The sequence below is a fragment of the Armigeres subalbatus genome, chromosome 2 (assembly GCF_024139115.2).
Source record: "Armigeres subalbatus isolate Guangzhou_Male chromosome 2, GZ_Asu_2, whole genome shotgun sequence".
Classification (NCBI taxonomy): domain Eukaryota; kingdom Metazoa; phylum Arthropoda; class Insecta; order Diptera; family Culicidae; genus Armigeres; species Armigeres subalbatus.
Window position 1 is genome coordinate 346430517 of NC_085140.1, and position 14714 is coordinate 346445230.

General features: G+C 38.6%; 1 protein-coding gene across 4 annotated transcripts in view; it reads right to left on the reverse strand.

The window, feature by feature from the left end:
- LOC134212898 (trissin receptor) overlaps positions 1 to 14714 on the reverse strand; it is a 529260-nt gene that overhangs the window by 275971 nt on the left and 238575 nt on the right. For all 4 annotated transcript variants that reach the window (XR_009979373.1, XM_062691200.1, XM_062691202.1 and 1 more), the window contains one exon: positions 6916 to 7075. Coding sequence is in view for 3 of the 4 variants with exons in the window: in XM_062691200.1 (XP_062547184.1) it covers positions 6916 to 7075 (160 nt within the window). In the remaining variant the exon portion in view is untranslated. The remainder of the gene's footprint in view (positions 1 to 6915; positions 7076 to 14714) is intronic.

Here is a 14714-nt window from a genome sequence, read left to right on the forward strand (position 1 = left end):
TACCCCTTGTATGAAGTCCTGCCTCTGCATACTTACAAAGTGCAATCAACTTCGCTGCATACTTATTGTTAGTTATTATAATGCTGCGTCAAAGCTCGGGCAAACCACAACAGCACTTGAATCGGATTTGCATCAGCACGAGCTTTATATGTAGAGCAGATACGTATTTGCATAGCAATAAATTTAGAGTCGGAGCCCAGTTGGCTGACTGAGCAAACCATAAAGATAAACACAGTGTCAGAGGTTCAATTTGAAGTTGGTTTCCAAATTACCTTCATTCAACATGGATGGAACGAGCACTCACAGGCACCAGCTGTCTAATGTCCTAGTCGAAGCCACTTGAATCTTTCTTTGTGGGCAAATGACAAGTTTTTGAAGTATAGAAGCATGACGAGCTTTATTATGGAGATACATAGCAGATGCAGGGAACTCATACGGCAAACTACGTTATACAGGAGGGAATGGTGAACTGCTCTTGGAGAAGAGAATGGGGGCGGTTTCTATCCCAAAGTTTCAGTTAGATTTATCATTGTCTTCCAAGAAACTAAAATGTATGTCTTTAGCTTTTTTTCAACTATCTCACATTGGAAGATAGAAGAGTAAAGTTTTTCAACGACACATGCATCTGTTCTATTTTACGTTCAGATATTCCTAACGTTTTTTTTTTTAAGGCGAACGAGTTACATTTCAACGGAAGTGTCGATTACTAACGACGACCTCCTTTTCCCGAACAGTTAGTATAAATATTCGTGCTGCGAATGATCCAAATATGGAAGTGTTGGCTTGAGAAATAGATTTCGAGTGATTTGACTATGCGTCCAATTTGGGAATCTCGAGCTCGTTCAGTAGCCGCTAGGTTGCGAAGGCCGACGGCGGTCCTTCGTAGCTTAGTTGGTTAAGGCACCAGTCTAGCGTACTGCAGGGTCAAGTGTTCGAGTCCCATCGAAGGGAAAGTGGTTACTTCCAATACATTTTCCAAATCAATATCTTCCACATAACGTACACATTCACATATGAGTTTTCATAACATTGTAAATTAACGTCCAAGTCTGGTGGTTTAATCCCCGGAAATAGGCAATTAACTTTGATTGAACTGAAAATTTAAAAATTTGTTTTTGAGAAAGTCGATTTTTAAGGTTTATTTTCAATGTTTGAACAATTTTTTTCGCAGTGTATTTTTTTTTCACATAGGCCCATTGATTACCTTAAACTTTAAACTTAAATTACGGTCCAAACCGAATGAGCGAAATAAATACAAATTGTAAACTTTTTTGATAATTTTGGCTTAGTGTTTTAGTTTTGTTACGTTTCACGGTGCTGGGAAACTCCACCCCTATTGCGTTTACCGTTTCGCCGTTTCGTTTTCAGTTTAATAATCAAGAAAAGGTTCGATACTGCCCAATTTCCTCTTTCGTGGGTTGAGCGAGCTTAAGGCGTTTTTAGTTGGGAAAGGAGTAACAAGTATCCCCGAGAAATCTGCCGAACGGTTACAAACCTGCATTTAAATAGCTTTTATGGTGACTGTAGGGCTTATATACATTTAATGAGTTGCCGTAAAGGCGCATATAGTGCGATTTAAATGCTTGTTGACTACCTGGGTACCGCTACTTCGTCGTTTCCTTGATCGACCCGTTTAGTTTCAATATGTTGAAGTCCCGTCCTCTTACTAATCAATATGTTCCAATTAGACTAGGTATTCCATTCCGCATGAACTGATAGAGTTGGGCTCCTGACGCAAAACGGCAGCAACATTAAATTTTTATAAGGAATTAGAAATTTTCCATAAAATAATAGGAAATCTATATCTATGCATATATAATGCATGTTATTAAATCGACCGATTTCCACCAAATTTGGTACACATAATCTCTATCTATGGCTGGCAAGAGTTTTTATTTCAGAAAACGAACAATTCAGTGTAACTTTTTACTCCCTGGACCGATTTCAACCAAAATTTGAACAGATATTCATTATGAGGAGACAATTACATGAGTGGGTAATGAGGGAAAGGGGGCTTAAGGGAGGGGCGCTGTTGAGAAAACGGACAATTCAGTGTAACTTTTGAGCTCCTGGTCATATTCCAAACAAATTTGATTCACATACATTCTCTATTATGATGGGTGGGATTGTTAGAGTCATTAGTTTCTGAATTTCTGGACCGATTTCAATGAATTTTGGTGTACATGTTCTTTATCCTGATTAGGCTGATTTAACGATTACAGATGATCAGAAAGAAAGACAGGTGTCGTGGAACCTCTTGAGTTTTGAACTACTAAAAGAAATTTGGGACACATGTTCTCTATTTAAGGAGACGATTATAGGGAGTATGAGTATTTTTGTTTAAAGCGGGAGAGCTTTTCCAGGAAACGAGTAGGGTAACCGTACCAGTTTTGGCAATGTTCCTAATTTGGCCAGTTTTCTTCATAACTCCAAAAGTAGAGCAATTTTCGAGGGTTTGATTAGCTCCAACAGAAGATATATCCTTTATCATTCTTCGCTGTTGAAACTGATCGATATTTTTTTTTTGGGAAATATGCATTTTCAGGGTTGGCCAAATTAGGCACTAATGTGGCCAAAATCGGTACACTTCCCCTAGTAGTACTAAATGAACACGCAGAGTGATTTAAAGGAATTAAGAAGGCTGAAGGCAGAAGAAAGACGAAAGAAGAAAAAGAAAATATAATTAATAAAGGAAGAAGGAATAAGTGAGAATAAATAAGGGAGACGAAAGAAGGAGGAGGAAAGCGGAAATAGGGGTAGAAAGAAGGAAAATAAGTAGAGAAAAGAGGAAAAGAACATGAGGAAGAAAGGAGAAAAACGAGAAAAAAAGATAAAAAGGAGGAAGATAGAAGAAAACCCAGTTCAAAATTTTTTTTTGGTGATTTGCTTAGCTCAGTAAACCGAAGTAAAACTATCGAAATGGTGAGCGCATTACGTATTTACAAAGCAAATTTAAAAAACTATTATTCTTACATTTACTTCCACTATTAATAGTGGAAGTAAATGGAAGAATAATAGTCTTTTAACCTTGTAGCATTTCCCCTAAGACGCTCTAAAATAATTAATCATTAAAGCAAATTTACTCTATTTTGTGATTCAATATTGAATGTCATCGTAAAGGGTTACTTATTTCGGTTGTCGGCACCTAGGTGATTATCAAGGGCAACCATCAATTTATTGTTTAATTTCATACTTTAAATCAAGCCAAGTTGTTCATTTTGACCAACCACCTTTATCGAATCGGCATAAAATTGACCCTTAAAAAATTGGTTATAAAATTTTTCAGTAGATGAAATAAAACAAATCTCTTCACTAGTTATTAGCTTATGCCTATATGCTTCCATTGGTATGCAAATATCACCAAATTGTGCAATTGGACGAAAGTTATGAACCGAAAACCAAAGGGTGCCGACAAACGACCACATTCCCCTAAATATAAAATATCCACAAATAATGCAAAATTTCCATAAAATATTAAGAATCTTCCACAAAACAAACCAAAATTTGCACAAACAAAAATTGCAATTATAGAAGAATCATTTTCCAAATAAAATCAAAATGTTTCACGGAAAAAAATACAAAAATTCCATCAATAACTCAATATTAGCAATAAACAATTACAAAATCTTCCACAAATTGTTTTTTCCCAAAAATATTTTTTTTTGGTTTGTGGACATTTTTTATTTTTGTAGGGGAATTTTGCATTATTTGTGGAATTTTGTAATACCTTGATTTCTTATTGGCTATTTCCAATTTTTTAAAAGAAAATTTCTGTTTTTTTAGGGGGAGTTTTTGTTTTAGTCGTCGCAAAACATGTAAGCATCTTTGCCGAGGAATATGGCTGATCCTTGATTTTGAAACATTAGTTGTGCCAAGCTTTCACAGATCAGCGAGTATTAAACAGAGCAGTAGCGTATTTTCTGTCGTTTTCTTGCGTCAATTGGTCATGCTGATTCATGCCATTGATGCACAATCGTTTACTTTCAGTTTGTTTTGATTTGCCTATCAGTGTTGTGCTCCTGTTCTAACTTTGTTGGATTTTATCAAGCTGTTTTCTCGTGCTCCTTAGTTTCAACCAGATCTGGTGAATGCAGCTCTGGTGAATGCAATAGAGCAGAAAATAACCCAGAAGAAGGCAACCCACTGCACTGACGGACGCAGGGAAGACGCGAAAAGCTGTTGCTGAGATTTAGTATAGTGGCCGTCATCGGCATCAGCAGCACTTAAGTGAATTTTCCTCTCAAGGTTTTAGCCTTTCGATGTCATATAATGTGGATGAACTTAGGGACATAGTTCTCTACGGATAGGAAAAGTCAACATATTTTAAAATTGTAGAGTCGAAACGTTATTATGAATTATTTCCTTTTACAGTGGTAGGACTGCATTCTCAAGAAAAGGTGATAGATTAAAAAAGGTGCTCGTGAAAGCAAAAAGGTTATTCGGAAAACGTCAATACAGCCAAAAGGCTATACTGAGTGAGGTAATGAGCAGTATGCGAAACGGATTGAATCATATCGAAGATTTGCTTAACTCTATGCCAAAGATTACTGCTGTTGTATTTAAGGAAGTTTGAAAATTGTTCAAAATGTACTGTACCGTCGTGCGGGGCTTCTTTTGACAAATCGGGAGCTACTTTGGACATTTTGAAACAAGAATTATAACGTAAATTAGTATCAAATTGCTAGAGACGAGCCAGCCTCGGGCTGCAAGTCTCTTAAATAAAGACAAAAAAAAGTATCAAATTGTTATTATCGCCATACGGGTTTCTTGTTGATAGTTGATAGCAAATCTCTGTTTCAAATTTGGTATTTTTATAGTTTAAATTTTTTATAAATATTCAAAGTAGCCAAAGTAGTACCGTCGTGCGGGGCTTCTGTTTACTCCAGGGATCACCTTGAATTTTTGATTTTCTGAAAAAATCAAACGAATACCAAATTTGAAACAGAAAGATTCCTTCCAACAATCAACAAGACACCCGAATTGTGATAATGGCAATTTTATAGTAATTTACGTTATAATTATTGTTTCAAAATGTCCAAAGTAGCCCCCGATTTATCGAAGGCACCCGAGGCATAACAACTTTTTGGTATTCACTTATATTTTCCATGTTTGAGATAGCCTTAACAAAACTAGATGTAAAATTATGTAGGTTAGGCGAAAAAAGTGTCAAAATACTAGAAAGGAATGTAGGAAAAACCGAAATTTTCTACATCTGATGATGAAACATCTAACATTTCTGCGAGGCAAAACCCCATGGTGGAACTAACTTACAAAGTACTACGCGTCTCCACGGACTGTCGATACCAGAATGCTGACATGTTGTTCCCTAAGAGCTGCCGGCTGAAAGGCGTTTTGTATCATGAGTTTTCCGGCAACGAAATATCACCACTTTTTTGAAATGTGAATATTATCACAATATGATTGAGATTTTTTTTTCTAATTTTTATATGGCGTCAGCTAGCTATATTGTTGAACTATTGCATGAGGTAGAAAGACCCATGAAAATCGTTACAGCTGAAGCATAAAAGCAGTTAGCTAGGGCATATTACCCATCCCTAATCACTTTCAGATGTAACGTTTTTTACAGTGCTTCAATTGTAAAAATACTCAATTTTTTGCTAATAATTCTAATTTGATCAAACGCTGAACCCATGACCATCCGTTCATAGGGCGAACGTGTAGTAAATTATACGGTACCTTAATAATTAACATAAAGGGCAGCGAGTGGGTGAACAAGTGAGAGTGGGTGAAGTAGGTACAAAGCTACTCGGCGAATATAGGGCACAACCGTAGTTGGAGGGATGTGCCCTCTAACCGAGTATTGTGGCCTAATTTTATTGATATCACCTGTTAAGATGTAAGCTCATAAATAAAGCGAATCAATTGTTTCATATATCAGTTGAATCACTTTTAATAAACACGTTGATCTTTTAACATTTTTGCCGATTAACTGTCTGCTTTTCAGCGTTTATCAATTATATTTATTAGAATGTATTGTATGCCATAGAAGCAGAATTAGCCATCTCATATAGCATCTATTTTGCTACCCAAGTTGGTCCCAACCAAGCTATAGAATGCAATTTATATCCCTTATCCTTGGCAGCTGCTGTAAATTAAATTTCCATTCCCTAGAAACAAACGACCTACTTTCTTACTTACTCCCACCGAGAAACAGAGCAAGAGCGACGTATATCTGCCCTTCTGACCATTGCAGTGCAAGGTAAACTTTCTTCGAGCATATTCTGAACCCTATCTGTGCCAACCTTGGACCAGCATGTGATTTGATTTTCACTCAACTGTAAGGAAATGAAGCTGGAACATTGAAGATACTGCATTTGGCAGGTGCTTCCTAAAATTTCGCAACGAGGAGATATCGCACAAATTTGTAAATAAATCATCGTCTCTTTGGGGAGCCCGAAACAAGCGAAAATCCATTCTCCTGAATTTCTCCACCAAATTGATTCTCCCTTGCGAGCTTGGCTAAAGCGCGGATTTTCCTTCGAAAACCTTGAGGTAATTTGCCCCAAGCCAGAAACATGCCCTAAAGGAAGAAAAATACCCACTCACGAAGGCCATGATTTTCATTTAGTCATGAATGTTATTTTGATTACGGGAGTCAGCTCGCACAAGCAACATGACATCGGAACAAGGACTTTAATTTTGACAAGCTCATTTAACTATCGCCCGGTCGAGTGCCCTCCATTTCCTCCCTAAGGCTAAATGAATTCGAAATCGAAATGTTTCATTCCTGTTATTTAATTGGATTTCGCTGTTAATTATATTCCCTTGGATCCCTCACAGAAATAATCCCCACTAGTGAAAAAGAATCGATAACGAATGAATGCGTTACGTCACAGAATCTGTCTTAGGAATGGGTGAATGATTTTCGGACGCCGTCCGTCACATTGAACTTACCCTCAACCTCCTGGAGGTCAGTATCTGCTTGCAGGTGATGGGATGGATGATGGCAAAGTACCGCTCCATGCAGATCACCACCAGGATGAAAATCGATGCCGTGTAGCTCAGGGAGTGCACGAATTGGTACATCTTGCAGAGAAAATCGCCGAATACCCAGCTGGAAGGAGACAGGAAATAAGACAAGATTGTAAGTTCACTGGCGAGCTTTATTTAATTGTCGTAGCGCTTTGGGATCCCACGGAACAAGCATTCCGATAGCGCATTATAGAACTTTGGCCGATGTCATTAGCAAACCGCCAGTCGTTTCAGTATCAAAATGACGTTTTCCGGGTTTTCGTTGGAGTGTCAACTATAATCTTTAATTACATTTGGGTTTGCGATGGGAAAACTTTTCCAATTTAGGTACGTAGGCAGGGATGGCCGAACATTCACTTTTATGGCGGTAAGCTCCAACAAGGATAATACACCAATCGCGTTTTACCCTTGATTTTTGTAAGTTTCAACCAGATTTATCTTCGATTTTAATCCGGGTATTAACTTTAACACGCCGATTGCGGCTTAATATTAACGCATTTGCCCAAAAGTACACGCGGCGCTCACCAGAGGAAACGACGCACCGCACTTTTTGCTGCCCGTATCCAGTATTTTGCGCTCGATAATGACGGCCTTGTGAGTCTTTTTTGACATTCAAAAGGTAGAAAATATTTATACTTTTGAACAATGTAGGCCATGATTCAATGCAAAACATTGGCACTCATGCGGGATAAAACAAACCAGTGTCAAAGATTTTCTGTTTTCTGTTCCTTTGTACAAGCCAGTTTTTTCTCCGGATATACTGCAATTACCCAGTCAACATTTTGGTATCTATATCTCTTGATATAGGTTATTATATAAGAACTAACTTAATCGTATATAATGCACAGATTGGCTATATACGTACCAAAGTGGAGGCGATATAGGTACATACGAGTTTTATTATACGATTTTTCCCGACATCATGAGAACAGTATTACGATTATACATAAAAATAGAAATAAAAAAAAATCTTACCAGCACCAAGTCTCGAACACTCGGTCTTTGGATTTGAAGGCGGATACTCTACCACTGCACCATACTGCACATTTTGAAGTGAATTTGGTTTTTGTCCAACATAAACTGCAAAATTTATCTTTTTACAACTGCTTGAAATTTTTACAAGCCGTTTGGACGGAAGTTGATTTGATTGTATTACGATTCACATAGACTTTCATTCGCACTGATATAGGATATTGCAAGGAGTACAAGTCATTACGAGATTTCATTCGCACAATTACGATTGATTTTCACTACGGTAAAAATTATCGTATACGATGCATTCAATACAACATCCTTGGACAATAATCTGACAAAGTTTGATATACAATGCGATTCCGATTTTTGATGGACGCAAATGCGACTTTATTTGCTGTTTGTTATACGATATGTGGTTTACTGGGTAGTAACTGTTTTAGGATTGCGCTTACTGCTGTGTATGTCCAATGTGCAAATCGATGACTCTTGTATTTTCCGACTCTATCAGCACTTCTTTTGCCGTATCTAGAGGACCACACATACTGTTTTTAGACTTACAGACTGCGGAACGCCGAAATAAAGCCAGCTGTCGACAGGTCCATCACCAGCTCCAGTTGAATTGCTTTTGTTGTGCTACAGACGAATACTGCTATATAGACTTTTGGTGGGGCAGCTCGTCGATGGTATGGCTTTATATAGAATGGCCCGCAGTGGCTACTACTAGGGTAGTTGCCCCATTGGCTGCTGGGTTGGCTTAGGGTTGAAGCGAAAGCAGCGTTGGCATTTCCGAAGTACAGATGAATTGGCCAAAACTACTGACAGCTTGATGTCCTCGGCGATGTATTTGTTGGTGATGAAAATTTATGAGCATGAGCGTGAAAACGCGCGATTGTGGGAGAACTGCTAGGTGTCGTGTAGACTGTAGAGTAATCCTCGAGAGAGTGACGCAATCGACCACCAACTCTTATAATGCCTTCCTTATCAACAAATGGTCCAAGAAGTTTCAAAGATGATTTTGATGACACCTGGCAAATACGTTTTCTTCAAGGATTTGATATTTTCTGGAAACGTTTCTTCTTGCACTATACGAACGGCCTTGTTTATCTCTCGCGCTGTCCAAAATACGGAAGTTTCTCGTTGATCCGCTCTTCGACAGTTAGACAAAAATCTGAAGCCCAATGCCACTATCCTGACTAGCGGTAGCAATGTCGACCCCACGGATAATATGGAGCTCGTTTTCAACGATGTGATATTGGCTTGAGTTGTAATCCGTGGTTCGAGGTCTACTCCCAGTCATTCACTTGGAGGGGGATTGCTTCAACCAGTCCGGTCCATCTTTCCATAGGTTGTTTTGCAAGAAATCATCGACTTGAACTCCTCGGAACACCAAATTGACAGAATTTTCTTTACCAGCAACATCCTTCCATGGGACCCGTATGTTGTTGTCTGAATCGTGGAAACGCGATTAGCTATAAAAGATTTCCAAATCCGTGACTCTCGAACTGATTGTAGAGCGGACGGCATGTTCCGTCACCGACTTCGCTTGCCCAACTCCTGTGATTGGTACGCATATTGTCCGCCTCTTCAATTTGAGCATTTGACACAACCGTTCACACATCACATTAACCAGCGAGCCGCTATCCAACAATGCACGGGCCAACTGCTTACCACCATTCTGATCTGGGTACGCGATCAACTAAGTACAGTAGAAAGGAAAACACTCGAATGCACACTTCCTTGCTTGGTTCCGACGCTATACAATCCGGCTACAGCTCCTTCTGCAGCTTCGTCTTGAACTTCTTCAACAGTTTCCGTTGCAACGTACGCCCTGGCACTGTTGTCCTTGCTTCCAGAAGTGGCAGTTGAACTGTTTCTATTGGAGCCATTATTGTTCCTCCCCTGACTACTGGTTTGAAATCCTGGATGGAGGTTGTGCTTCTCCCCGCAGGTCTTGCAGCCAAATCTAGAGTTGCAATTACGCACCCAATGACCGGATTTGAAACAATTGCTGCAGTCTGATACTTTGGAATTTGGCACACCGAACCAGATAATGCTGCTCGCTGCAACATTAACACAATAGATCACTTCATCATCTCTCCATCGAAGTATGAATCGCCAATTTCTCTCGCTTTATCTGGAACTTTGACACTTACACTGTTGACCTTGCAAGTATTGGACTGCACGGCTTTCCTTGTTCTCTTCTCTAAAAAAAAATCCACCAACGCCACGAATGTTACCTCCCTCAGTGATGCGGCATGATCCTCCCATAGCTGCAGAGTGTGTGTGTGTGTCCAGTTTCGAGCACATCCAGTGAACAATCCTCAGTGCTCAGTCTTCTCTCCAAGCTGCTTCAATACCTTCAGACGTTGATCGAACTCATCCACCAATCCATGAATGCGTACTGCCGACTCTTTCCTCCAGGAATTCCTCCGGAAGTTCCTCCAGGAATTCCTCCGGAAGTTCCTCCAGGAATTCCTCCGGAAGTTCCTGCAGGATTCCTCCGGAAGTTCCTCCAGGATTCCTCCGGAAGTTTCTCCAGGAATTCCTCCGGAAGTTACTCCAGGATTCCTCCGGAAGTTCCTCCAGGAATTCCTCCGGAAGTTCCTCCAGGAATTTCTCCGGAAGTTACTCCAGGATTCCTCCGGAAGTTCCTCCAGGAATTCCTCCGGTACTTTCTCCAGCAATTCCTCCGGAAGTTCCTCCAGGAATTCCTCCGGAAGTTCCTCCAGAAATTACTCCGAAAGTTCCTCCAGGAATGCCTTTGGAAGTTCCTCTAGGAATCCCGTTCCTCCCTGGCTGTGTTAGTTAAACTGTAGAGGCAGGACATAACGGGGCAATTTTCTCTCAGAGAGTGCTACCACGTGCTTTTTTTTAACGGAAAACCCTTCCCTCAGACCTTAAGCACTTCCACAGTTATTAACTGCGAGGTTTCTTAGCCAAATTACCATTTTTGCATTTGTAGATCATGAGGCTAACACGATGATACTTTTATGCCCAGGGAAGTCGAGAAAATTTCCAACCCCAAAATTTCCTAGACCGGACCGGGAATCGAACCCAGCCACCTTTAGCACGGTCTTGCTTTGTAGTCGCGCATCTTATCGCACGGCCACAGCTCGATTACCTATTATACCGATTTTTGCATTGCATTGCTGAGAGGGCGGTATTTTTTACAAAACTTTGAAAATTTTTCAAAATTAACTGATTTTCCGGTTAATATTTATGTTTACCGTGTAAAATCTTTAAAAAATATTACCGAGTTGAAGTTCTCGATTTAAGTGAGTACCTTTTACCATTTTTCTTCTTCCTTCTTCCCTATTCCTTCTACTTTTTTCATCGCTCCTTTTCCTTCATCTTTTCACTACCCACTACATTATCTCCTTTCTTTCTTCTTTCTTCCTTATTCCATTTTCCTCCTTCCCATGCCGTCCGTATTCCATCTGCTTTATTTTTTCTTCATTTTCCTTGTTTCTGCTTCCTTTCTGTTTTTCCTCCATTCATCTTTCTTCCTTATTTTATCTTTTTCTTTCTAATTTCTTACACATTTGTTCTTCCATCCATGTTTTTTCTTCCACGGAACTCCAGAAGAATTCCTTGTAATAATATCTTCGAAGAATTTCTTGGAACTGGATAAATTTTGAGAATGAATGCTCCAGAAGTCCATAAAATTCCTCCAATCCTTCTTAGTATTCTTTCGGAACTTCTAAAAAAAATGTTTTAATTCTTCCAGGTGTTCCGAGATTTTCTTCAGGAGTTCGAAAAATTCTTCCTGGAGTTCCAAGAATCAGTCAAGGATTTGTTTCTTAGAATTCATAGAAATCTTCAAGGAGTTTGAAAAAAATCCTCCAGGAGTCTCAAGAAGTTCTCCAGGAGTTCTAAGAATTCCTCCTTGAGTCCCATGGATTCCCACAAAGAGTTTCAGGAATTCTTTAGGAATTCCTAGAAATCTCGCTTAACTTTTCAAAAGGACCTAAGTAACATTTTTCTCATGAATTGATTTGAATAGGGCAATCAAAACCTTTCATGTTGTTCTGTTGATTACGCTATTCAAATTAATTCATGAAAAAATGTTACTTAGGTCCTTTGAAAGTTAAGCGAGAAATTCTCAAGGTGCTCAAAAAATCCTTCAATTTTGTTTCCAGGTGTCCTTTAAAATTTTCTTTAGGAGCTACAAGACTTGCTGCAAGAGTTTCAAGAATTTCTGCAGGAGTACCAAGAATGCCGCTAGGCGTTCCAAGAATTATTTAAGGATTTCCTCCAGGAATTCCAAACTTTCTCCAGGAGCTCCAAGTATTCCTCCAGAAACTCCAGGATTTCTTTCAGGAGTTCCAAAAACTCCTCAAGAAGTTCCGAGAATTCCTTCAGCTATTAAAAACAACCTCCAATAATTCCTTCAGAAATTCTAAAAATCCATCGAGGAGTTCCAAGAAATCCTCTAGAAGTTCCACGAAAGCTTCCGAGAATTCCGAAATTTCTCCAGGATTTTCAAAAATTCCTTCAGTTCCAATAATATTTCTTATATAGTAGCAAATATTCAACCAGGATTTCCAAAAAATCCGGCAAGAGTTTAAATAATCCTTCAGAAGTTCCCAGGAGTTCCACCCAAAACAGATTGCCAAAAAAAATGTCACAACATTTTACTATCATTCTTCTCTTTCTGTAGCAGGCTGCTTGTTCGCTGGTGTATGAGAGCCTCGTGCCGTCCGTTGTACAGTATTTGCATAGGGGAGAACTGTGAAGAACGCATCCTCGTACAGTGCAGTGGCTAAAATCGTGTTTTTAGCGCGTTTATTTAATAGTACCTTTATTATGTGATTTAGCGTAATGGCGTCTTCGAGACATTTTTTGGAGGTATTCGCCTTATGATCAATCCTCCTAAAAGTGAGATGACAAATTATTTTTTTCACTTTATAACATGGAAGATATATGTTTTCGCAAAAGTTTTAGCAAAAGTTCTGTTTCATTACTTTTGGAGATTTATTGCATTTTATGCCAACAAGTTTTGAACATATCATATAATCATATATATACAATAGGGTGGCTCAAAAAACACTTTTTCAAATATTTTGATGGGCCGCCCTCTTATTCGGTTCTATTTGATGCCCTGATGCTCTGGACAAAGTTTCAGCCAAATCGGTCAACGTTTGGGCGGTGCTAAACTCGTTGGAAGTTCATATGGAAAAATGCATGCAGAAACATCCAAAAACAGTGATTTGCAGTTGGACGGCACAATTTACGATCAAGAACAATGATACTCATTCAGTTCGTGTAGAATTAAATACAGAATGTTATGCTGAAAACCGCGAGAAGATTAGAGTTTATTAGGTAAAGATATTAGCATTTTACTGGAGTGTTGTAGGGGTGAATTTATTTCTTTTCAAAGGTAAAAGAAACGAAATTTGCTCAAACCCCACTTCAGAGAAATGCTAATAACTTAGCCGAGCAAACTCAAATCTTCTCGCGATTTTCTGCATAACATTTTGTATTCAATTCTTCATGACCTGAATGAGTTTCATAGTTCTTCATCGTAAGTTGTGCCGTCCAACTGCAATTCACTCTTTTTGGATGTTTCTGCATACATTTTTGCATATAAACTTCCAACGAGTTTAGCACCGCCCAAACGTTGACCGATTTAGCTGAAATTTTGTCCAGAACATCAAATAGAATCGAATGAGAGGGCGGCCCATCAGAAAAATCTAAAAAAGTTTTTCCCATACTAATTTGAGCCACCCTAATATACAATCATATGGAGACGCATGGTACATTGGTTCATCAAATCCCTAGGGTGGGTGATTGATTTCTACCTTGCAAAGTAGGAAATGGTTTTTGATGAAACAAGTATTACAGTCAAACCTCCATGAGTCGATATTGAAGGGACCATCGACTCATAGAATTATCGAGATGTAGAATAGAAAATCCTTGGAAAGCTCTTTGGAGGGACCATCACAGTAACCCAGAAAATATTTTTTAGTATGGAATAATTTGCTTCCATGAGTCGATATCGAGTCATAGAACATCGACTCATGGAGGTTTGACTGTAATTTAAAGTTCATTACTTGTACTTTGTTATACGTATGAGATTCAATGCCACAATTTGCCAGATGTCAAGTAGCAGATAAATCAAATATGCCTGAAAAATCAAATAAAACTGTTATAACTTTTTTATTTTCCAAATTTTTGGGGGGGCTATCCAACGACGTATTTTAAAATTATCTAAAACTTTCGGGAACATGCAAAAAATGTAGAAATGAAAAAGATATTATGAAAAACTTATTTTTAAGGAGTTGTCATCATAAAACGTAAAAAATCTCCAAAAGTAACAGAATTACGAACTTTGTGTCTTCGACAAAGTTTTTTAGGAGAACTTATGCCACAACTTTTATGAAGAGTTGAACCATATATGTTGGGAAGTAGAAAAAATAAATTTTTCATCTCACTTTCAGGGGCATTTTGATCAGTAAGCTGAATACCACCAAAAAGCACATTAGCTTACTGATTAAATGTCTCGAAGACACCATTACGCTAAATCACATAAGCAATGTACTATTAAATAAACGCGCTCAAAACTCAAAAAATAAACAACCATGCGTTCACCATTATTTAACATGCAATTGAGTCATTTTACACCAGCATTCGGGCGTTTTGCCCCAGACCTACTTTTAAAACATTTTTTGAATGCTTTAGAAAGTCATGAAAACCTTAATGTTTTAAATAGGAGATCATTGTGAAATGTAGCTGGTTTTGTAAAT